General features: G+C 42.1%; 2 protein-coding genes across 5 annotated transcripts in view; one reads left to right on the top strand and one right to left on the bottom strand.

The window, feature by feature from the left end:
- The window catches only part of FAM169A (family with sequence similarity 169 member A), a 39,040-nt gene extending 34,237 nt beyond the window's left edge, over positions 1-4,803 (top strand). For all 4 annotated transcript variants that reach the window (XM_071425197.1, XM_071425195.1, XM_071425193.1 and 1 more), the window contains one exon: positions 624-4,803. In XM_071425197.1, coding sequence (XP_071281298.1) covers positions 624-1,157 — 534 coding nt within the window. In that variant the 3' untranslated portion in view covers positions 1,158-4,803. The remainder of the gene's footprint in view (positions 1-623) is intronic.
- An 11,939-nt stretch (positions 4,804-16,742) lies between these two features.
- Positions 16,743-22,538, bottom strand: NSA2 (NSA2 ribosome biogenesis factor). The gene is made up of 6 exons (XM_071425192.1): positions 22,400-22,538; positions 21,985-22,172; positions 20,136-20,286; positions 19,622-19,801; positions 18,364-18,556; positions 16,743-16,997 (listed from the first exon to the last, which is right to left on the bottom strand). Exons 1-6 carry the CDS (start codon positions 22,400-22,402, stop codon positions 16,930-16,932), a joined length of 783 nt encoding a protein of 260 aa, XP_071281293.1. The 5' UTR covers positions 22,403-22,538; the 3' UTR covers positions 16,743-16,929.
- Between the last annotated feature and the right edge of the window lie 13 nt (positions 22,539-22,551).

Genomic DNA, 22,551 nt, shown 5'->3' with positions numbered 1-22,551 from the left:
GCCAGATGATGTAAATGCATAAGGAGGATACACTAACATTTCTGTTTCAATGTGCAGAAGTGGGACCTATATGCGTGGAATACCCAAAAGAAAGATATGTTTGCAGCAGTTTGCCTTGACAGTCATGAAACTGCTGTATCTCACTAAAATACTGGTTTGGTAAGAGTGAAAAGCCACATACTTTTTTGTCTAGCAATTTGTGCCCGATGAGGTGTACAAATAATTAACTACTGCTAAAATGCCTTTGCTTTCAGGACACAGGTTTTATTAATTTCTTGTTTATAGTGCAAAAGCAGATTATTATATGCTAGCAAAACAATATTTGTATTTGTCTAAATTAATTTTTTTCCCCTTGGGATTAGTATCAGAGTGTTTTTCCTGTACCTCAAATTATTCAACTCTTTTGAACAATTTGAAAATCAGAGACCAACTCTGGATATGAAATGCAGGTCAAAAAATAGTCCTGTGCAAAAGGGAGAACTGTTTTTTCAAGTTATGTGTGTAGAATTAAAAACCTGCTGAATGCCAAACTATCCTCTGATGTTAATGATTAGAGGTAGTAGTTGTTCAGTGTCTTTTACCTTCAACTAATTGTCTTTTTGATTGTTTTCCTCCACACATAGGTTTTAAATGAAAATGATTCTGAAATGCTGACTGAAGAAGTTACATCAGTAGAGAAGGAGGGCACCGAAGAACAGCAAGAATCTGAAAAGGCCAGCACTGAAAACGCAGCTGCTGTGGCATCAAAGGAAGAGCCCTCTGACAATGGCCTGCCCAACTCTATGGTAACTGAAGCAGCAGAAGAATCTGTTTCTGAAAACCTACCTTCCTCATTAGAAGATCAAAATGAGCAAGCAGGGCACAACTCACAGGAGGCCCCTGCTGCCTTGAGTCAGAGCTCCTTGGTAATGGTTGAACTTGAGGGTGTTTCTTTTCAGCAGCCTTCTGGGCAGGAAGCACAGAAGAACCAGTTGGAAGAGCCCTCAGAAGAGTCTGCAGAGCAGCCAGATCACTACACGCAGGCAGTGGCAGAGCGGGCTGCTGACAGCAGCTCTGAGGAAGCAGAAATTGAGGTACCTGTTGTAGATCGGAGAAACTTGCGAAGAAAGGCTAAAGGCTACAAAGGTCCACCCAAGAAAAAAGGAAAGCCAGCTTAAAAATCAAATAGTGATAATTTATCTATTTATAACAAGGCTATTTTGTGTAAAACATTAAGGTGTAACTGCACCATATCTGGCACAGGACACATGTGCTTAAAATTCTGTGTTGGATTTCCTCTTGGGTTCATCACCTTTCCTCAAGCTTTGATTTGTTTGTTTTTTAAATTTAACCACTAGAAATTGAGCTTCTTCATAGTATGAAAGTAAATAGCCAGTCTCCTCCCTTCATAAAGGATACATGATGAATAAATACAGTTGTGCTTTCAAAGGGAATAGTTTGTATATTTGAGATGGTAGTCATGGAAGAAAAATGCAGTGTAAAATCTTGGCCCTGTCAAGGTCCCTTAAATTGCTATAGACTTCCTTGTCACTGGACATGACTTGAGATAATTTTTTAAATAACTTTGTGTTCTCTACTGTGGAGAAAAGCAGAACAAGAAAAATCCTTCATTGTTTCTTGTTCCCTTCCCACAGGCTTAAGATATTAAAAGAATGTAGGATTCTTCATTCTAGGTCTGAAAATCTACAAGAAGGTGTAGCTCAGTAGATCAATGCAACATGAGCAGCACTTGTCTTTCATGAGAATCACTTGAAACAGCTGAGTCAGTAGAGTGCAGTGCAGTGTCTGCCACAGCACTTCCTGATAATGGATTTCTTGAGCAAACATTAAGAAATGCCTACGCAGCAAACTATTTGTAGCTTCCAAAGCAAGCATTTTGGTAAGCCCAAGTTTTTCCAGAGTATATGGAATGGAGCCTCTGTATGGAATCATTTGAACTGCCTTCCTAACTGCTTGCATGTGTTGAGTGGATAGCTGCTTCCTTGTTGCATTACAGGAAAAGGATATGACTACTCTTGATCTTGTTTTGGTCTGAATGGAAGTGGTTCTTTGTGTTTTCCAAATACTTGGCTGGTGCTGTGGGATAACTACTAAAATGTTGTGTCTTCCAGGTGTGTGACTCCTGTGAGCACTGACATTTCAGGTGGTTGTGATATTCATTAGTGTATTAGTGGGTATTTCAGCAAATGCTTGCTTGCCAAACTTCTATGCCTTTAGGAGTTAGTGGGTGATACCTTGCAAATACTTCTAATTCCCACATTTGTTTTCTAACTTGAGTGTAATTTCTGGGATGACAGCTTCCCAGTTGATGACCTTTCTTAAAAGCAGCAACCAAAATTTCACTGTATGCCAACAGGAATAAACCCAGACTTTCCATGCTCATTTCCCTTCTGAGTTTCTCTTGGCAAACTGTGTATTTAACTTGTCACACATACCTAAGTTGGCCTTAGTTTGCTGTGTGTTTCTTTCCAATAAATGCAGATCCTTTTGTAATGGGCTAAAAACTCAGAAATAAAAGAACAATGATTCTGAGAACAGAAAATTACACCTTTTGTCCTGCATATGCCTTTTCCAAGATGCGTGAACTAGTCTTTTGCAGTGTTGCAAAAACAGAGGTACAAGGTTCACTTGAATAGTTGCAATGCTGTCTTAACTTTTATCCCTTTATGAAGTTAATGTAAGAATCTGGTTTTGGATTTTATGCTTATGAAGTTTAACTCTATTTATATGATATTTTAACTATTTAAGATGCATTCATACTTCTTATTTTTCAGGTGATGAAGCACCATGCTCCTTTTTAATCTGTTAAGAGCAACTTACAGGAAAAAAAAAGGCGGCTAAAAAAAAAGTATTAACTTTAGATGCAGGGTATGTGAGATTACTGAGTTAAGTATGGGTTTCTTGAACTATTGCATGTAGCTATAGTATCTTATCAATATACATACAGGTACTCATTATGAACCCCATGATTGATAAATATTCAAGATCTTTCCTGATTGTGTGTAAACATATTCAAGTGAACCTTAAGCATTTCTAAAACTCATAAAGCTTTTTATATAAAGCATATAAGACAAAACTTTTGATATTTTCTGTATGGTTTCTCTTTTACTGCTGAGATTAATTGTTTCAAAAAAAGAAGTAGCTAGAAAACACATCTATTGCATTGCTAAGAATTGGGGATTTTTGAGGACTGGTGGTCCTCAAAAAAAGAGTGGTTGTATACAATATACTGCAACTCATCTTCCATTTTTAGGGCAAGCTTTACTGAAGATTCATCTTCTGAGTCCTTCAATTGATACAAATGTTTCCACTTTGTAAAAGTTAAGTACTCTTTTACTTATGAGCCCCAGTAATTTCAATTACTTCTAGGTGGATTTTTGATATGTACGTTTATCGCTTATATTCCTGGTGAGGTTGGAAAACTGTTCATGAGAAGGTAATTTCACTCACCCAGATTTTACTTTTCATGGCTAAGTTGGAATTATTTCAATTAGTACCTTTCTTTTGAGACATTTGCAGAGTAAATACATAAATATAATGAGATTATGGTATTAGGATAGTTTTAATTTCTATTGAGAATGATAAAATCTCTGATTTCATTTCAGTGAGTCAGTTTTAAATACTGAACTTAAATTCACATATTAAAAGTACACCCTTGAGTAGATATCTTTATAAATCTGGGGTGGCTGGGATAATAGCTGATGAGCAGACTTTTACAAACAGAATGTGGGCAGTTGTGGTGCAATTAGCAATTCCAATAACCAGTACAGTCATGAAAGATGGACACTGTTCTAACAGTGATCACAGCACTACTTTGCACCAAAGAACGTGTTTTATGTCTACAACTTCTTTGGCATCAAACTTTCTCCAGTAAATGCAGAGTAGCAAAATCAAAATACTGATTTTAACTAATAGTTTTTATTGCTGTACTGATTGTCCCACAGGAACAGTAGTTCAATACCTTATTAATTCTGTTACGTTTGACAACTATATTGACTGGAGTGCTTTACCTTGGGGACTATTAACTGTCTTATTAATATCAAAGTCTTAAACAATTTTAAAGATCCTATTGCACCAGCAACGAAAGATTAAAAGATCAACTTTATACAAGTTTGTACCAAATGTTATTACAACATGCTGTGGAACTATGTGTGTACAGTGAAAGCAGGCAGTATTATTTTTGAGCTTTATTTAGTCTAGGAATAGAGTTTAAAGAACATTAATTTGTGACTTCAGCCTTGCACTTAAATGGTAAATGGTTTTGTACTTGAATCCAATATTTGTTCAAATGTCTGTCTTGTACTGCTTCTCCCATATTCTCTCTTGGTCCATTTTAATTTAATGCAGAATTCTTGTTTGCTGTTCTCCTGTTTCACAGTCCTTCGCATGAAAGTGTAAAATCTTATTTCAAAAGCGCTTTAACTTATTTCAAATGATGTCTGACCTTGCTGCTTTTTTGTATCATTTCTTTTGTAAATGTCATTAGTCAAATTGATCATTTACAATGTCATTGACACTATTAGCAACAAATTGGCCTAAGTTTCAGCTTCCTTGCTTCTACGTGACTGTTCTAAAATATTACTATGGGGATACACTTTAAATTTATTTCCACAAATGTGGTGTTAGATGTTTTCTAAACTGGTGATACCCTGTTTTTAAATCTTATGAAAGATGTATTGCTATTGCATAGTATTGTACCTTAGTCTTGTTACTGTGTTAATTTTTCCTTTTTTTTTTTTTTAGTACTGTCTTGGCTGCTTTTGAAATGTTTTGAAGTAGTAATAAACTTTTATTTTGTGATTATTTTTTGCTTGGTTCTTAATATTTGAGTCCTTTTCTGCTATATAGGAAGCACATTTTAAAGTGGTTCAATGCACTGGTACATGAATTTTACCACCTGTCTTCTACAAAGGAGTTTTTAAGAAATCAAAAATTATTAATTAAAAACCCTTGTATCAATGAAAATAATTTTCTTTAGCTTTTGCATCAGATTTTATTTTAAAAAAGCAGCAGAATCAGCTCTTCTGAGCATTATGGCATGCATTCTGCTGTTTATGTCAGTTCTGCAACATGATGTAAACCTAGAAGTTATTAACACAGCTTGCTATAGACAAGCCAACTAGAAATGCTGTAACACACTCCCCACAGTGTGGTACATTAAAATGCCTTAAGTGCAGTTGTGATATTCAGCCAACAAGTTATGTATTTATAGCACTAAATATAGTAAAGGTTTTCAAGACAGCTGTAGGGAATTAAAATATTCACTTCATGTTGTTAATGTTCAGCAAAGACTAAAGCAACAAGAACTTTACTTTATAAAAATAAATGGAGGTTTATCTATTCTGACAAAATGCCCTCTCTCCAAGCAAGTAACTTACTGGTTTTTTACCCTCTCTTACTTTCAAATACTTGTAAGTTACTAAGTCTAGAGTGGGGCAGTGTGTCAAACTAATAAAATAGTGACAGGTTGTGGTTACAGTTACTGTGTTTGTAGGATCCTATAAGAGAAGTTATGAAGATTGTACAAAAGCAGCTAGCTTGACTTCCTGTCTGAGTTCCAGATCTGAAACCTGACAGGAGAAGCATCTGTGATAGAAGAGATCTCATCTCTGGAGAAGAGAAAGTTCAGGAGGGTCTTAACCTTGTGTACACATACCTGGTGGAAGGGAAGTGTATGTCACAAGTAGTTTAGGTTGCTTAATGAACCGCTGTCAAAGGTATTAGCAAAAGCAGGTTTAATATAAATTTGCAAATCATGACTTTAAAAAATTTGATGGCAAGATTCGCTCTATTACTTACTAGAGAGATGAAGCATAGAAAGGAAAATTGAATTAGAATCAATCTGAAATTATTCACGGAGATAGGGAATGCAAAAAGGTTAGGGAGACCTCCTGCTGAGTCATGACATTCAAAGAGGATCCCCTTTTGTAGAAGCATAGAAGATAATATTGGGATCTTATCTCAATATTTTGATGCCCAACGTGAGGCAGCTCGACCCTGCAGCCTCAAATCCTCTCGGTATCTCAGAACCTCGGAAAGACTTTAAGGCAGCTTAGCATCCACTGGAAGAGTGCTGACTGCATTGCTCTCAGCAGAGACTTTGGAACTGAATCCACAAGAAGTCTCATGGAATGCTTTGCACCTCTGGAAAGTGCAGCTCCTTCCTGCCCATGAGGTCCTATTCAGGTGAAGAGATTTATCCTGCCTGACCTTGCCACCAAAAGCTTTGATTTCGGTGAGTATTTCTGCTCCTTAGGGGGGGGTAGAAACTTGAATTACAGTCTCTGCCGTGAGATCTGTTCTTTTTTGCCCTTAATCAGAGCATTTAATAGGTTGCGCAGCCCCACGGAGCGGGAGCAATACCCTGTTAGGCATCGCTCACTGCGGCGTGGCTTTGCTGCTTTTCTAAATTCGCGGCACCGGCGGAGGAGCGGAAGAGTTCTGCCCGCCCCTCCTCTCTCTCGGAGCAGCATGGGGGCTCTCCGGAGGCGGCGCGGGGTTTCCCTGGTTTCGGCTTGGCCGTGCGGCACCGGAGAGTGCTTTCTTGGGGCAGGGCGGCTCTGGTTTCACCTTCACCACGCGGTGCCGGCGGGAGAGGCTTGGTCTATCCCCCGCCGCGGCAGGGCAGGTCTCGATTCCGTGCTGCTGCCGCGGAATTGTAAAGCAGTATAAGCAGCTGCAATGTGAAGGGCTATCGTCTACTCGTTTTTGCTTCTCAACCGTGGTTTTTTTTAGAAATCGGTAGCTGATTTGGCTTTGTTTTTGGTCGGCGGGAGTTTGTATTGTGCCTTTTATATCTAAAATGGGCTCTAAGTTTAGCACAGCACAAAAAGGAGTGTATTATCATATTGTTAGAATTTTAGTCAGTGGAGATGTTAAGTTCGCTAAAGGAAAATTGAAACAGTTTATAAGGTGGCTTTTTCTACACTTCCCACGAATTTCCACAATATTAAATTTTGGGACAAAGTTGGGAATGAATTGATAACCTTGGGACAGTCTGGGAATACATCTTCAGCTAAATTCGTGTTCTGGAGTTTACAAGTTCAAGCAGCCTTGCTCAAACAAAGGTAATTGGAGAAAAAAGCCAAATAATAAAGAATGTACCTCTGCTCTCCCTGTTTCTCCCCCCCCTCCCAGCTCTAAACCCTGTACCCCAAAACTTGGTATTTTAAAGAGAGCACACTCTGCTCATGCCCTGGGAAGACGGCTCCCTGAGTACTTTAAAATGCCTGAGTTTCTTTGTCCACAACGTCCTGGCCAAACCATGTGGAACGTTTCCCAAACCCCTGTGTCCCCTGCTCTGAAACCCAGAGCACGTGTCACCTTTTCAGAGAGCAGTGATCCCCAAAATGGCCCCCAGTCCCTAGGGGGTCAACAAGATGGAGGATGCCATGTGGCACCATCCCACACCTGGTCTTCTTCCCAAGATCCTCTTAAGCATCCCAAAATTCCTTCCCCGTCCCAAGGCTTCCGATTCAAAGCATACGGGGCAGGGAACAGCAGACCCAATACAGGGTCCCACTTTGTCATTCACTCCTGTTATGTATCAGCCTGCAGCTCAAGGGGGAGCCCCAACTGCTAATTGGAAAACTTTTGGATGAGAATTGATTAAAGAGGTTTGCAAATCCCATAGGGAGTATGGCTCACACACTTCTGTGGCCTTTTAAATTCTGAACTAAGAAGTATGTATCATGTAGTTGTCCCACATGATTTGAAACAGCTTTTTTCATGCCTCATGACCTCTACAGAATTCAAATTATGGGAATTAGCATGGAAACAACTGCTAAAAGAAGCTCTCCCAGTCTTGCATGCTGATCCAAACACAGCAAAAGATATCAATGGCATGCCAATTACCATTGAGCATCTCTCCGGTGAAGGCCAATGGTCCTTACCCTCAATCCAAGCTGCTGCAATTCCTGTAGAAACATTCGAGAAAGTCAAAGAAGCAGCTGAAAAAGCCTCCTTTTCCCTTCAGCCTGAAGGGCCATTTGAGCCTTATAGTAAGATCAAGCAGCTACCATCAGAGCCTTTTCTGAAATTTGTAGAAAGGTTAACTAGAGCTATTGAAATCCAAGTTAAAAAAGAGAATGCTAGGGAAGAAGTTTTAGAGGAAATGGCATTTATAAATGCAAATGAACAGTGTCAAGCGGCAATTTTAAGCCTACCTTTAGACCCCCACCCCACTAAAAGATATGCTTCCAGTCTGTAACAGGAAAGTGCCTCTGATGAACGTTGCTGAGGACACCAGACCAAGGCTGCTGCCAAGACCACCTCAGCGTGTTGCCGTTGCCAGCCCTGCGCCCATTCCCTCAGCGGGGCAGCAGCGACGACCAGCAATGGTTGACCCCACAAAGCCATGCCTGCTTTGCAATAACCTTGGAATTGGAGTAGCCAGTGCCCCCTGAAAAAGCAATTTGATAAATTTAGAAATAGCAGGGGAGGAGAACTACAAGCACTCCCAGGGGGTCAACAACAACAAAAAAACTGAATGGGGAGTGCTGGCCTGCCAGGCATGCAGACACAAAAAGAGCAGGCCAAGGGAATGAGGGAACCAAAACAAACCAAGTGCGCGCTAATATTACTATTTCTGTAAGTGAAGCAGATGCTTCAAAGACCATGTCTGCTGGCCCACTGTTGAAAGTTAAACAAAATAACCTTTGTTATGATTTAGGTGAACCTATGTTACCCACATCTTCTGTCAATGAGCCTTTCAAGTTGCAACTGACAGAATCACTCCACCTGAAAGACACTGACTGGCATTTTGTCTCCATCAACCCAGAAAAGCAGGGTACTCGGCACCAAATTCGTTGTAAGTACATCGTAACTGGGGACACCAAACACACACCACAAGAGATCGAAATTGCTCCAGGAATGACAACACCAGATCCTGAGCAATTCATTCTCAGGCTGCACTGTTTCCACCCACCCCTGTTTCTTCCCAAAGGACAAATTGTTGGACAAGCTATCCCTGGGCCGTGTTTACCTGAAGGCACCCAAAAACAAGGGCCCACAGTCGCCCTAGTCCGAGTTATTGGGAGAGACAAACCCAAAATCTGGTGTAATGTCAGTGGGGGTGGGGAGTCAAAATGCATTGAGATGCTTGTAGACACAGGTGCAGACTGCACAGTGATCCCAGTACAAGACTGGCCAGCACATTGGCCTTTGCAAAACGTTGCCGGTCATGTTCGAGGTGTAGGGGGCATGTAATTGGCGAGACAATCCAAAAGCATCATCCAAATCGAGGGATCAAACGGACAATTGGCAAATATCTGTCCATTTGTGTTGGATTATTCTCCCTTTGTTAGGGAGAGATTTAATAGCCCAGTGGAGTGTCACAATTGATATTCCAGACTCCCCACAGGATTTTTGTACAGCAGTCGTTCAACAGCGCTACACCCAAAAACTGAATTGGAAGACAGACAAACCAGTTGAGGTGAAACAGTGGCCACTCAGTAAACAAAAAATAAGGGCGCTTGAAGAGCTAGTGGAAGAGCAACTGAAAAAGGGTCACATTGTGGAGACCACATCCCCATGGAACTCTCCAGTGTTTGTCATTCAGAAAGCTGACAAAAAGGGATCGCAGCTCCTCCATGACCTCCAACAAATTAATAATGACATTGAAGATATGGGCTCTCCCCAGCCTGGTGTGCCATCCCCAACAATGCTTCCCCAGGATTGGAAATTAGCTGTTATTGATATAAAAGATTGTTTTTTCCATATTCCCCTCCACCCTGATGATGCACCGCGTTTTGCATTCTCGGTCCCCACCATCAACATGGAAGCCCCTATGAAAAGGTACCATTGGACAGTTCTCCCTCAGGGCCTTAAGGTCTCGCCAGCGATCTGCCAGTGGTATGTCTCTTCCCTGCTTTCCCCAGTGCGTGCAGCTGCAGAAAAGGCCATCATCTATTATTATACAGATGATATCCTTGTGTGTGCCCCCAATGATGATTTACTCACACATGCGCTTGACCTAACGATCCATGCATTGATTGTTGCAGGGTTTGAGCTCCAGGAAAAGAAAATTCAAAGGATGCCACCTTGGAAATATTTGGGCTTAGAGATTGGAAATAGGACCATTGTTCCTCAAAAACTAGAAATCAATCCAAAGATCAAGACCCTTGCGGATGTCCACAAGTTGTGTGGGTCTTTAAATTGGGTAAGGCCATGGCTTGGTCTGACTAACGAAGACCTTGCCCCTCTTTTCAATTTATTGAAAGGGGGAGAGGATCCAGGTGCTCCTAGGTCAATTACCCCAGAGGCACAGAAAGCTCTAGAAAAAGTTCAGATGGCAATGTCCACAAGACAGGCCAACTGATGTCAGCCTGACCTGCCATTCAAATTTATCATCTTAGGTAAGTTGCCACACCTCCATCGAACCATTTTCCAGTGGGAGGGAAAACAAACACCTAAGGCAAAGGATACACCTAAAAAGGGTCAGGACCAGAGGGACCCTCTCTTGATCATGGAATGGGTTTTCCTCAGTCACAAAAGGTCCAAGAGAATGACAAAGCCTCAAGAGCTGGTAGCAGAACTGATCTGGAAAGCAAGGACCTGGATCAAGGAGTTAGCAGGATGTGACTTTGAGTGCATTCACATTCCAACTGAGTTAAAATCAGGCCAAAATTCTATGCAAATATTGGAACAATTGTTTCGAGAAAATGAAGTGTTGCAGTTTGCTCTGGATTCCTACTCAGGACAAATTTCTGTCCAATGGCCTGCCCACAAAATTTTCGAGCAAGATGTTCAATTTACTCTGAAATTGAGAAGTGCTCTGAGTAGGAGACCTTTAAAAAAGGCTCTGACCGTTTTTACAGATGCGGATGGGAGGTCCCACAAGTCCGTTATGACTTGGAAGGATCTTCAAACCAGCAATGGGAGACAGACATTGCTGAGGTGGAAGGTTCACCTCAGGTTGCTGAGTTGGCTGCAGTTGTTAGGGCTTTTGAAAAGTTCTCAGAACCATTCAATCTGATTACAGATTCTGCATATGTAGCAGGAGTAGTATCCAGGGCAGATCAAACAATACTGCAAGAAGTGTCTAACATCACACTTTTCAAATTGCTCTCAAAACTTGTAAAGTTAGTCACTCACTGGGAGCAACCATTTTATGTGATGCACGTCTGGTCACACACTGACTTGACAGGGTTTATCGCTGAAGGCAACAGAAGGGCAGATGCTCTTGCTGCACCTGCAGTGATGGCCACTCTCCCAAATGTTTTTGAACAGGCAAAAATCAGCCACCAGCTTTTCCACCAAAATGCACCTGGCCTAGTTCGTCAGTTTCACATCACTTGAGAACAGGCCAAAGCGATTGTGGACACATGCCCAAATTGCCAACAACATGCACTCCCTACAGTGAGTACGGAGCAAACCCTAGGGGGTTGAACACTTGTGAACTGTGGCAGACAGATGTTACACACATACAGTCATTTGAACGGCAGAAATGCGTTCATGTTAGTGTAGATACCTTTTCTGGACTAGTCTATGCCTCTGCCCACACAGGAGAGTCATCTAATGATGCCATTAAGCACCTCTTACAGGCTTTTTCTTTCATGGGCATCCCCAAGGAGTTGAAAACTGATAATGAGCCTGCTTACAAATCCAAGGAATCCGGGAGCTTCCTGCAGCAATGGGAAGTAGAGCACAAAACTGGCATCCCCTACTCCCTACAAGTCAAGCCATAGTAGAAAGGACTCACCGTGATATTAAAAGAGTCCTGGACCAGCAACAACAGGTTCTGAAGCTGGAACCCCCCCACATCCGGTTGTCCAGGGCACTGTTCACAATCAATTTTCTGAACTGTTCTTTTGACAGCCTGAATCCGCCCATCCTACGCCACTTTGGGGGGAGCAGTCATACGATGTTAAAAGAAAAGCCTCCAGTCTTAGTAAAGGACGCTGAGACTTGGAAGACAGTGGGACCTTACAAATTGGTTACTTGGGGACGTGCATACGCCTGTGTGTCCACCCCCTCTGGGTTAAAGTGGGTTCCTTCCAAATGGGTAAGGCCCTATGTTCCCAAGGTCTCAGAGAAATCGACAGAAGCACCCCAGGTTGCCAATGCTGCCTGGAGAAGGAAACGCCGCACGTGTTCTCTGGAGGAAATTCCATTTAAACCTCCTATCTGGAATAGTTTGTAATATGTTTGTCTTAAGTTTCCTTGTACCAGTTTAGATCCCACGGTTCGTGTGTAGCCTCAAGATGCCATGAGACCAAGCCTGCTCCTCGTCCTACTCGTGATCTTCCCACCAGTGATCTCCTTGATAGTCCCTCAGCCCAAAGCACGTATGGACTACCATGGCAAAAGCCCTCGGACATCAAGAGAGAAACTGACGACTGGCTGAGTGGACTGTTCAATAGCTGGGGACTCTCAGGCTGGTTGGGATCTATTCTGAAAACTGTAATTTTAGTACTGTTTATCTTAGTTATTGTTATTGTAGTTGTTATCATTGTTTTCAGACTAATCAAATGCATGGTTCTCAAGTTAATTTCAGGCTCATCTCCCCCTCCTGGAGTTTACCATTTGGAAGCCCTTAGTGCTCCAATGGATGACATGAAAGCCTCAGTGGAAAATGCTGACCCTCCTGTAGAGGAGGAACCGATTTACCAACCATGGTATGGCAAGCACTCGGCACCACAAACCCAGTCCTCTTCTTTTTAAACAAAACTAGAGGGAGATGTTGCAGTGTGATGCAATATCCTGTTTTAGCTATATCAGTTCCTCCCTCAGGTGTGCCAATACCTTCTCCCTTCCCCTCCTCTTGCCTCCTGCTGAGAGCTGTCCGTCAATCTCAGTAGGCCAGCAAGGCCGTGGTCTGATTGGCAAAGTTCAAAAGATGCCTCTCAGCCCTGGGGACATTGGGCCATCCAAGTGTCATTTGTCCCCTGAGCCTTCCCCCTTCCTACCTGGTTGGTGGCATACCTACCCCTTCCCCTCCCCCTCTCCCTGGGGCTTAAAAGACACAGCGACCATGCGGTCTTTATTCTGTTGGCGCTGTTACAAGATTCAGAGATCTGTGACCCCGAAATAAAACTCTGGATTAAACCTTCTGCCAGAATCTGTCTCCTTTTTCTCTTCACCATCGCCTGAAGCCTTTCCACCAGAGGTAAACCTGAGTTCCTGCTTGCCTGGACTTGTTCCAAGTGCCAGCTGCAACTTACAGCCAGCCAAAGGTGTCTCTGAGGTAAAACCCCTTCAGCTGCCACCTCTGGTCAGGCAGCAAGGGCCAGACGAGCCCAGGCATGTTCCGCCCGGTAATATTGGGATCTTATCTCAATAAGGTTTGTTGGTAATTACACAGTGAGCAAGAGCAGGACATGGATTGAGATGGGGACATACAAAGGTAGGGCAGCACTTTTTCAGGACAAACATCCTTGTTCTGGCTTCTGCAAATAAAGCACAACACAGTACAGTGCAGGCACAGGAATGGGGCTGAGGTATCCCCATGACTCCACAAAGCTCAGGTGCACATGAGCCCCAGGACCTGGGCACCCCATCAGCTGGATTTTCCTTTCCCTTTTCCCCCTCCCTCATCTCTCTTCCTTTTCACCCTACCCTTTATCCAAACTGTTCCTTTTCACCCTACCCACTGTTGAGTCTAGGAGATCAGGGACTAACATACCAATTTCCATGCTAAGTATGGAACTTTGAGGATCCTCTGACTTTTATCATTCTGTTCAACCACAAGCGCATATGAATTTTGGATGCTTCCTTCTCCTTACAGATGGGATGCCACAGCATTCCAAACTGCTGATAGAGCATGATTGAGAACAGTCATAATTCTGGACTTCGTCGGTGGTTTATCTGTAAAGGACTTGGCAACACTCAATCATTGACTAGTTTAATATTTATGGAGAGATTAAATAGGATTTACTCAACAATATAACATAATTATAGATCTGAGATGGCAACGCTTATAGTGTACTTGCTACATGTTTAAATCAACTCACAGATATGTGTGTGTATGTGCATACGTACAAAGATAAAGATACCTACTAAATTTCCCCTTAAGTTCAGTGAAATACTCATATTGAATGCCTTTACATTTCTGAAGGAGTGAGGTTTGCGCCTTAAGCAATATGGGGAGCTATCAGTTCAGGTCCCATCTTCAGCTTTTGACATGGGTCCTCTGAGTATTGCAAACTCTTGAGTTGGTGAGCTGTGGGAAGTGTTCCACTCAGAGGAGCCTGCTGTGGCCCAGGACGGTTAGAAGGGCCTCACTTAGGAACATTGTTTATGGGATTGCAAGTTGATTGACTTAAGACATCAATTAATCATCATCCTGGCTGTAAGTAATTACTGGAATTCTTCAAAAGTCCAGTAATAATAGTACCGTTCCACTGGCTATGGTTCAGATAAGTAATGTTCGAAGCCTATTGGGGATGAGCAATCATCTCCTATGCCCCTCCTTGGTTAGGCATCAGAAGTTCCTGTTTAAGGAGTGTTTCTGGTAAGCTCAAGGGAAGTTTAACTGTGCAGGAATCATTAATCAAGGCAAAAACCTAATGACATCTATGGAGGAGGCAGAGGCCATATATCACTGCAGGATATAAAGATGGATTAAGACTCTGTGGTGCCCAGTTGGGGAAAAACTGGAATATAGGAAATTCTATTTAAATAAAAACTAGAAGTGGTATAAACTAGAAGTGGTCAAATGCTGGATCAGGTTGCTTAGAGGTGGTGGAATCTCCCCACCTGGATATACTCAAATCTGCTGTAGGTGACTACTGCCTGTATAAACTGGAAGAAATTTATTAGGGTTTGATTTGCAATTTGTGCTAAAAACTCTTTGGCTAGAAGTGAAATGCTATTTAAGAGTAAGAATATAAAGTAGTGAGTGTAGTGAGGATATTTACAGTGATAAAATATTTCTGTTTGCCACTAAATCCATAACTGGAAGATTACCAATTCAGTTGCAACATTGCTGAAAGCTCCCAGTTTAGAAGTAGCCTTTGATTCTTTTATTTCAAGAATGCAAGCTAAATATATATTGATCAGCTAAAGCTTGTGACCTTTAGCTTCTCTTCAGTATTTCTTAAAGCCACCAAAATTGCTACAAATAATTGTAGTATCAAGACTGTCAAGCCATTTTCAAAGTTCACATATTTAAGCCCCTTTAAATTCATATATTTTAACTTCTGAAACTGTTCTCTTGCTTGAAACTAAGGTGCTACACTCTCCTAGATTAATTCATTCCATTAATGCAGTCGTGGAAAGAAAGGGGAGAAAGGCAGGAAGTAAGGGGGCAGGTAGAGAGTAGCTGCCCTTGTGGTTATCTTTCACCCTGCTCTGTGGTAGTGCATCCCCTGCTCCTTTTCCAGGCACCGCAGTGATCTGACAAAAGCTTGCTGGGCCTCAGCCGTGACTGAACAGCACCAGGGCTCAGCTCCTCTAGGGCTCATCAGGAACACTGCCTGCTCCCAGAAACAGCTGATAACAAGCTCCTGTTTTCATAATGAAGAGCCTTGAAAACAGTTTCTCTTGCCTGACTGCCCTAACATTGTTGCTCTAACACTTTCAAATAAAGTGGCCGACCCAAACTATGGCCAGGATGAAACATTGTTATGACTGAAATTCACTCTCTCGGGCCCACAGAGGTCAAAAATAATAGCTCCTGAGCTCTCCTGAGCTGCAGCAGGCTGCAACTAGCAACTTCTGAGTGAGGCCTCTCAGAGCCAGCTAACCCTTGTTTGTTGTATACACAGGATTGCTGAACAAGGATACCCTCACTCCTTGAGGCCCAACCCTTTGGCTGCTGAGGACATAAAAAGCATCCAGAGTGAGCATTTCTCTACCTTTGAGGAGAATGTTTCACAGGTACCTTGCACTAATTCTTTGTGTGTATGCATGTGCACATATTTTACAGAAAATCTAGGAGAAATTCTGCTTTCTTAGATGTTTAAGTATCTGAGGTACCTAACTAAGTTAGGCCTGTAAGGTAAAGACATAAGCAAAGTTAAATGTTGTCAAGTGTTGCTCTTTCACTAAGCTGTTAAGCTACAAGTTAGGTTAAGTCCTGTTAAATGTTATTCCTCTGTTAAACTGTTAAGGCTAAGTTATAAGTTAAGTTATGAGTGAAGTTTAAGCTATAAGTTAAACATGGTTACATTTGAGTGCTGCTGGGCTGCAAACAGACTGTTTTCTTTTTTATCCTTACCCTTTCTATCCTTTTGTTACACACACACAGACACACACATCCTTGACAGTTCTTGGTTAATTTCTGTTTTGATTTACTAGATTTTCTTTTTTGCTTTGTTGTGTCACTTTTTCCTTAGTGTGCCTTAATTGTCTCATAGAAGTAGAGCAAATCTTGCCAATCAACTTCATTGTGCTGCTGCTTAATATTAAATCTATTTCTTTCAGGTGCCCTTGCCAGTGATTTTTTAAGCAATCTCAAACATTCATTTGTAACACACACCCCCATTGCTGCTCACATGCTCCCAAGCCCATGATTCTGCAGGGGCAGGTATCAAACTTGGTTTCTAATGTCAGTCTGCAGTAACATTCCAGCTGCAGCCTCCCAAGTCTTCTTTCCCAGAAGTCAAATACAAATTAGCACACACTACTGTATCTTTAGTTGTTACAGCAGGACATTGTGTGAGATAGTGGCTGTATTTCCCATATGGGAAATTTCCCCTATAGGAATGTGACCTGAATTAGGTACAACATACTTAAGCAAGGAAACTGCTATTGTAAAAACACCAAGAAGGTTTAGATCAAATCCATACCACATGAAGAAATAAAAATTAAATCTCTTTATTTGGGCAATGTTCAACTGAGCAAACATAAATATAAAAATGTGAGCAGTTATTTCTGGCTGAAGTTCCTCATCAGCTTGTAGGGTCACTCTCCTGGAATGGCTGAAGGTTCCAATGATTTTCCAAATTTGGGTTAAGTCCACTTATTTTGTAGGTGTCCACATCCAATTTAAACAAGTAGAATTGCATTAATACAGCCATCATTTTCTGGATTATTAGTTACTTGGGCGTATTTCCCTAGAGAGAAAAGGGAAGTACATGTGTATAAAACCTGGAAGTAGTTCTTATAGATTAGATCTTTCTATATTTGCAAATGCAATCAACAAGTCTCTAAAGCACAGGGACTCAAATGCATTTTGAAATCTAAATCTACCTTCTACTGAGCTGTAAACTTATGTTCTCAAAACATTATATTAAAGCTCTGTTTTTATAAATGAATCATTTAGAGTTCTGAGATTAAAAAAAAAAAATCTTAGGTTTCCAAGTGAACTCCTCTGTTAAATGAAGTCTGTCTGATCCTATGAAGATCACAGAATATGCTAAGTTGGAAGCGATCCATCAGGATCATTTAGTCCAACTTCTGGCCCTGCACAGGACACCCCCAAGAATCACACCATGTGCCTGAAAGCATTGTTCAAATGCCTCTCGAAATCTGTCAGGCTGGTGCTGTGACCACTTCCCTGGGGAGCCTGTTCCACTGCTCAGCCACAGCCTAGGTGAAGAACCTTTTCCCTGATACCAACTTAAACCTCCCTTGACTCAGCTTGGTGCTGTTACCTCAAGTCCTGTCACTGGTCACAAGAGTGAAGAGATCAGGACCTGCCCCTCAGCTTCGTCTTGTGAGGACACTGAAGACCACAGTGATATCTCCCCTCAGTCTCCTCTGCTCCAGGCTGAACAAACCAAATGACCTTAGCCACTCCTCAAACAGCTTTCCCTCCAGACCCTGCACCATGTTTGTGGCCCTCCTTTGCACACTCCCCCATAGTTTTGTATCTCTCTTACACTGCGGCACCCAGAGCTGCCCCCAGCACTGGAGGTGAGGCTGCCCCAGTGCAGAGCACAGCAGGACAATCCCCTCCCTTGCCTGGCTGATGCCCCCCAAGGACACGGGTGGCCCTCCTGGCTGCCAGGGCACTGCTGACCATGTTCAACTTGACACCAACCTTTCCATGGCACTGCTTTCCAGCCTACTGTTCCCCAGTCCATACATACATACAACCATGGATGCCCTGTCCCAGGTGCAGAATCTGTTAATGAGGCTCCTACACAGAACTTCCACTGCAAGTGTAGTTCAATTGTTCATGGTTCACATGGTAACAGATTTGTGGCATTGCTCAATATGATATACAAGCAAGCAAGCTGAGTCTTTGCTCTGAACTTTATCTAATTTGATTTTGCAAGTCTGAATGGAAAGTGTAAGATTAACACTTAAAGCACGTATTTTTAGAGTTGCTATTAGTTGCTTCTGCTACAGCCCAAACCTAACTTTTAACAATCCATCAATTATGACTAGAGGATGAGATCTTGACAACACACGGTGCAATGAAGATTAAAAACTTTAAAAAGTAGTTCAGCAGTATAAGTAGTTAAATTTACTTACCCCAGATAACTTTGCCCCCTTGTGTCACAAGGCCAAGCTCACTCACGTTCACCTCAATGACAGTACCCTTAGTAATTACTCCCAGCTGGGTATACAAAGGAGATGATGGATTCTTTTTTACACCAAGGATAGGCAAGCAAAAAGTAGCTTTAAGTTCAGGATGTGTCACATGTGCCTTCTTGAAACGTAAGCCCTGTTGCATAAAGAGTGTTAGAATGAGTTAATATTTGCTTTAAACTCTCACAACTGATCTAGTTAAACCCTTTGGGAATTATGTCCTCATCTCTGTATGTTTAGAAAGACTAGGGAGAATGAAACAACTTAGAATACAGAATGCCATCTGCCTACTGTAGATTGACAGACTTATTTTAAAATTTGGTTAAATTTGGTTAATAAAAAGATAAAGCTTTCCATGTATGTTTTCAGTAGTAGCCCAACAATAATACTTGTTGCTTAGACAATTTCTGTTCCATGAAGAAGTATGACAAAATATGAAATACCCATCTCCTAGAGCAGTTTTTATCTAGTGACCTGCACTTCATAGAGGGTACTTGACAATTATGTACCATAATTTTTCTGTGCCAAAAAAATCTTTCCAAAGCTAGTTTGTAAGACCAAAACTAGCAGTGAAGTACAATTCAATGGGCAGCCTGCACAGTGACTGTTGAGTCCTGTAAGGGAACAGGAATGGCTCTTTATATAAAACCAATACTATCTCACTGAATCCAGCTCTTCTGCCTGTGTGCTGCCAGGCTGATTGAACCCAGGCACTGCTCCTGCAGCTGAGTGAGTAAAGGCTGGACTGGAGGCACAGCTTTTCCCTTCACAGTCACAAGTGTGCTTCAAGCTTATTTAAGCCAAAAGGAGGGAATTCTGAAGTCCTAGAACAGAGTGGGCTTCTGCAGTTCGGAGAATCAGTGCAGCTTGAAAAAGACACCTCCATCTAAAATATATGCGAAGTATTTTTGATAAAGATTTTCCTATGCTAATTCAAAAGCTTGTAGCTTTAACTTACTGGCATCACCTGAGTTATAGGAATAAAAGCAGGAATTTCCACATATACTGGGACTGTAGAGGCATCTCCCCACCCTCCATGCTATTAGAAGTTTATATTTTGGCAAGGAAACTAACAGGAATGTTCTACATGAGTAATGATCAAGTGCATAATCACACAAGAAAGTTTCTTTAACACAGAAAATCAAAGCAGTAAGTCAAAAGAATTATTACTTAAATGTTCTTTAAGGCTCTAAAACATTACCATTGGTCGAATGAATCGCTCGTACTTAGGAGGCTTCCTAGTAAAGCCATCTCCAACAAAACAAACTTTTGTAACCATCCTCTTCCATGCCTTCTTTTTTCTCTTTCCTGTACGAATCACCTTTAAAACTTCTGTTTCTCCTTGTGCACGAACCTTTGGCACAGGCACCTCCCACTTCCCCTGGAAGGAGGGTAAAACAAACAAAAAAAAAGGTCAATTTTCTTACCTGTCACATATTTAAATAAAAAGGGAAAAACCAAAAAAAATCAAATTTCTGGAAAGCAAAGGGTTAGACCATAGCTGTTATGCAATTCATAGCTACTTATTTAATTAGCACTTAAAAGTTCCAAAAATCAAGATACTTCATATGCTCACATTGTCCTAAACTGTTCAGTCACTCAAGATTTCATGTTTTAATCAGTCTTTGCTTGAAGGCTGTTACATAACCTTGGCATCAGCAATATAAAGTGGTTGTTGTTATTTTAGGTATCTGAACTTTGATACATTTACTTACAGCTTTTTCCTTTCTTTTTTGTTTGATCATGTTAGAGAGGACCTTGGCCCGGGACTGGCCCTCTCTGTCCAGCAGGTATGCTGGTACAGCTCCTTTGGGTGTTTTTTCATCACTCTTCTGCTTTGTATTTCTCTTCTCATGCATTTTAATGCTGCAAAGAAAGAAAACCAGTATTAACAGCACAAGAAAAAAGACTTATTTTTAGATATACCATTTTGAGCCTGTGCCTGCTCAAATTTTTCTTTAAGAGGTATTTGTGAAATATTATATATTTGTATTTGAGGAATAATATATATATTATATATTGTTTTATACATATATATATATATATATATATATATATATGTATGTACGTATGTACGGAATAATACTAAATAATTTTCAAGGTAAACTACTAATTTCACTCAATCTTGTCACTTCCTACCAGGACAGGAACACAAGAAAGACATGCACCTCTTTTAAGGAATTTCTGTGTGACCCAAAGCAAACAGTCAAGCACTTTGAGAGAGGGTAGCCTTCCTCTCTGCTGACAAAAAAACCCCATTCTATTCCTCTTCTGAGATTTGATGGCAATGCTTACACACGTGAGGAATGTGTGTTTGTAAGAGGAGCCAAGTTTTGTTAATTTTGAGGTTGTTTACCAGGGGGAAGAAAAGAAGAAAAGACCCACAAACTAATAACGGGTTAATAAACCCATCACCTCTAAAAGTAGCAGAGGAAAGCAGCTATCTACACTTTGAAACCAGCAAAAACTACACGGTGGATAGGTATGAAGTTCATTAGCAATTAATGAGATGTTAATGATGCTGAGGCAACAATATAATGCTTGAGCTATGCAAAAAGCTGTAGCTATGCAGAAAGAAGTAGTTACTTTGTAGCAGAGTATGTGAATGAAGCATGTTTTAATAACCTGTAAATTTAGCAGAACAAGCTAACAGCAAAAAGCTAACCACTGGCTACTTAAGCAGACAATCTTGCAAAGCATGTGCAGGCACCCGGGTGAAAAGTTCAAGGCTGAGGAAGACTAAGGAGCCTTCATCAAAAAACAACCACCAGGAGGCTTGCGACCACCTCCTGTGAAAACCATGCATGTGCTACAAGGGCTCACATAATCATGTAGTTAGAAACTATGTTGCAACATGAAGGCTACGAAAGTGTAATGTGCACATTAAGTAAGAAAAGCAGAAAAGCTAGTGCTGTGGAAAGAACGGACAGGTGAGTTTGTGGTGCCGCTATCCCCCTCACTCCCAGCATCAAATAAACAAAGACCCGCTCCACAGGCTTTACACTATGGAGTATTGTTTTTTTGCCTAGTTTTCAGGCATCATTAACAGCTTTGATTTCAAGTTCTGGATGACAGAAAAAAATTTACAGAAAAATGCTTTTATCGTCTATGTTTGACACTGCTGTTTATCCTTGAAGACAGGCCTCATCTTTTGCTTAAATACTTCGTATGCTACTGTATATTTGCTATTAACCACTAAAAAATACTGCCTCTTGCTACACTAACTTTATATCAGCTAACAGCAGCTGATATAAAAGCTCCAAAGGATTGCATTCACTTTTTTTGTCATGATTACATTAGTCACGGTTACTGCCCATCAACACTTGTCTCAGGAAGTACTTCTAGGAGCGAAATTGTTATGAAATGAACATTCATTTAAAAGAGAGGGACTCTGAAATGTGTCTGCTGCGGCAAAGCCCCTTTCCTTCTACAGCCCGATCGCTATTTAAGACCACAACATGTGACTCAAGCAATAGTGAGCTCTTTGTAACAATATAAGCGTCTCATCTCATCCTTCAAGCGTCAAGATGAAAGGACGGTATCAGAGAGGAGGCGGACACTCACGTCTTTTTCATCTGTATCTTCTCGGCATGCCGCTGCTTATGGTACAGCTTCGCCTTCAGCCCGATCATCTTCTTGGCCTTGCGGGACCGCTCGTGCGCCTCCCGGCCCTCCTTCTTCCTCCGCTTCTCGTGGTAGTCCAGCCGGTAGCCATAGCGCTTGCGGTGGAGCTCGATGTGCTCGTTCTGCGGCTGTGGGCACAAAGGCAGCGCGGTCAGCGGGCACGGCCGCCCGCGGGCCGGTGACGGCTCCTCCGCCACACGCGGGGAGGCGGCGGGCCGACAGCGGTACCCTCACTGCGGGGCCCACCCGGCCTCCTGCAGCCTCCCGTCCCTCCCCTGCACCGCCGTTTGCATCCCGCCGCCCGACCCCGTGCCCCGCGCCCCCGGCTGCCGTATCCCCCAGCGCCGGCTCCCACCATGTCGGCAGCCGCGCGGCCTCCTCCGCGACGGAAAGGGCGGGCCTTCTCGGAAGTGGCGCCGAATGGAAACGCTTCCGCGCGCCTCTTTAGTTCCTCCCGGCGGAGAGGCGGCGTCAGCGCCCCCCGAGGGCTTCACGCCGGGCTTGGCG

This window comes from Agelaius tricolor, unplaced genomic scaffold, assembly GCF_023055355.1.
Source record: "Agelaius tricolor isolate 1412-34295 unplaced genomic scaffold, bAgeTri1.0.p SCAF_4, whole genome shotgun sequence".
Lineage (NCBI taxonomy): Eukaryota > Metazoa > Chordata > Aves > Passeriformes > Icteridae > Agelaius > Agelaius tricolor.
This window is presented reverse-complemented; position numbering and strand designations above follow the sequence as displayed.

What these genes read in the sequence shown, in the direction of transcription:
- NSA2 (XM_071425192.1), bottom strand. An exon ending in AAGATACAGATGAAAAAGAC is followed by an intron (nt 20,287 to 21,984) that starts GTGAGTGTCCGC and finishes CTTTCTTTGCAG; the next exon opens with CATTAAAATGCATGAGAAGA. An exon ending in AAAAAAGAAAGGAAAAAGCT is followed by an intron (nt 19,802 to 20,135) that starts GTAAGTAAATGT and finishes CCCTCCTTCCAG; the next exon opens with GGGAAGTGGGAGGTGCCTGT.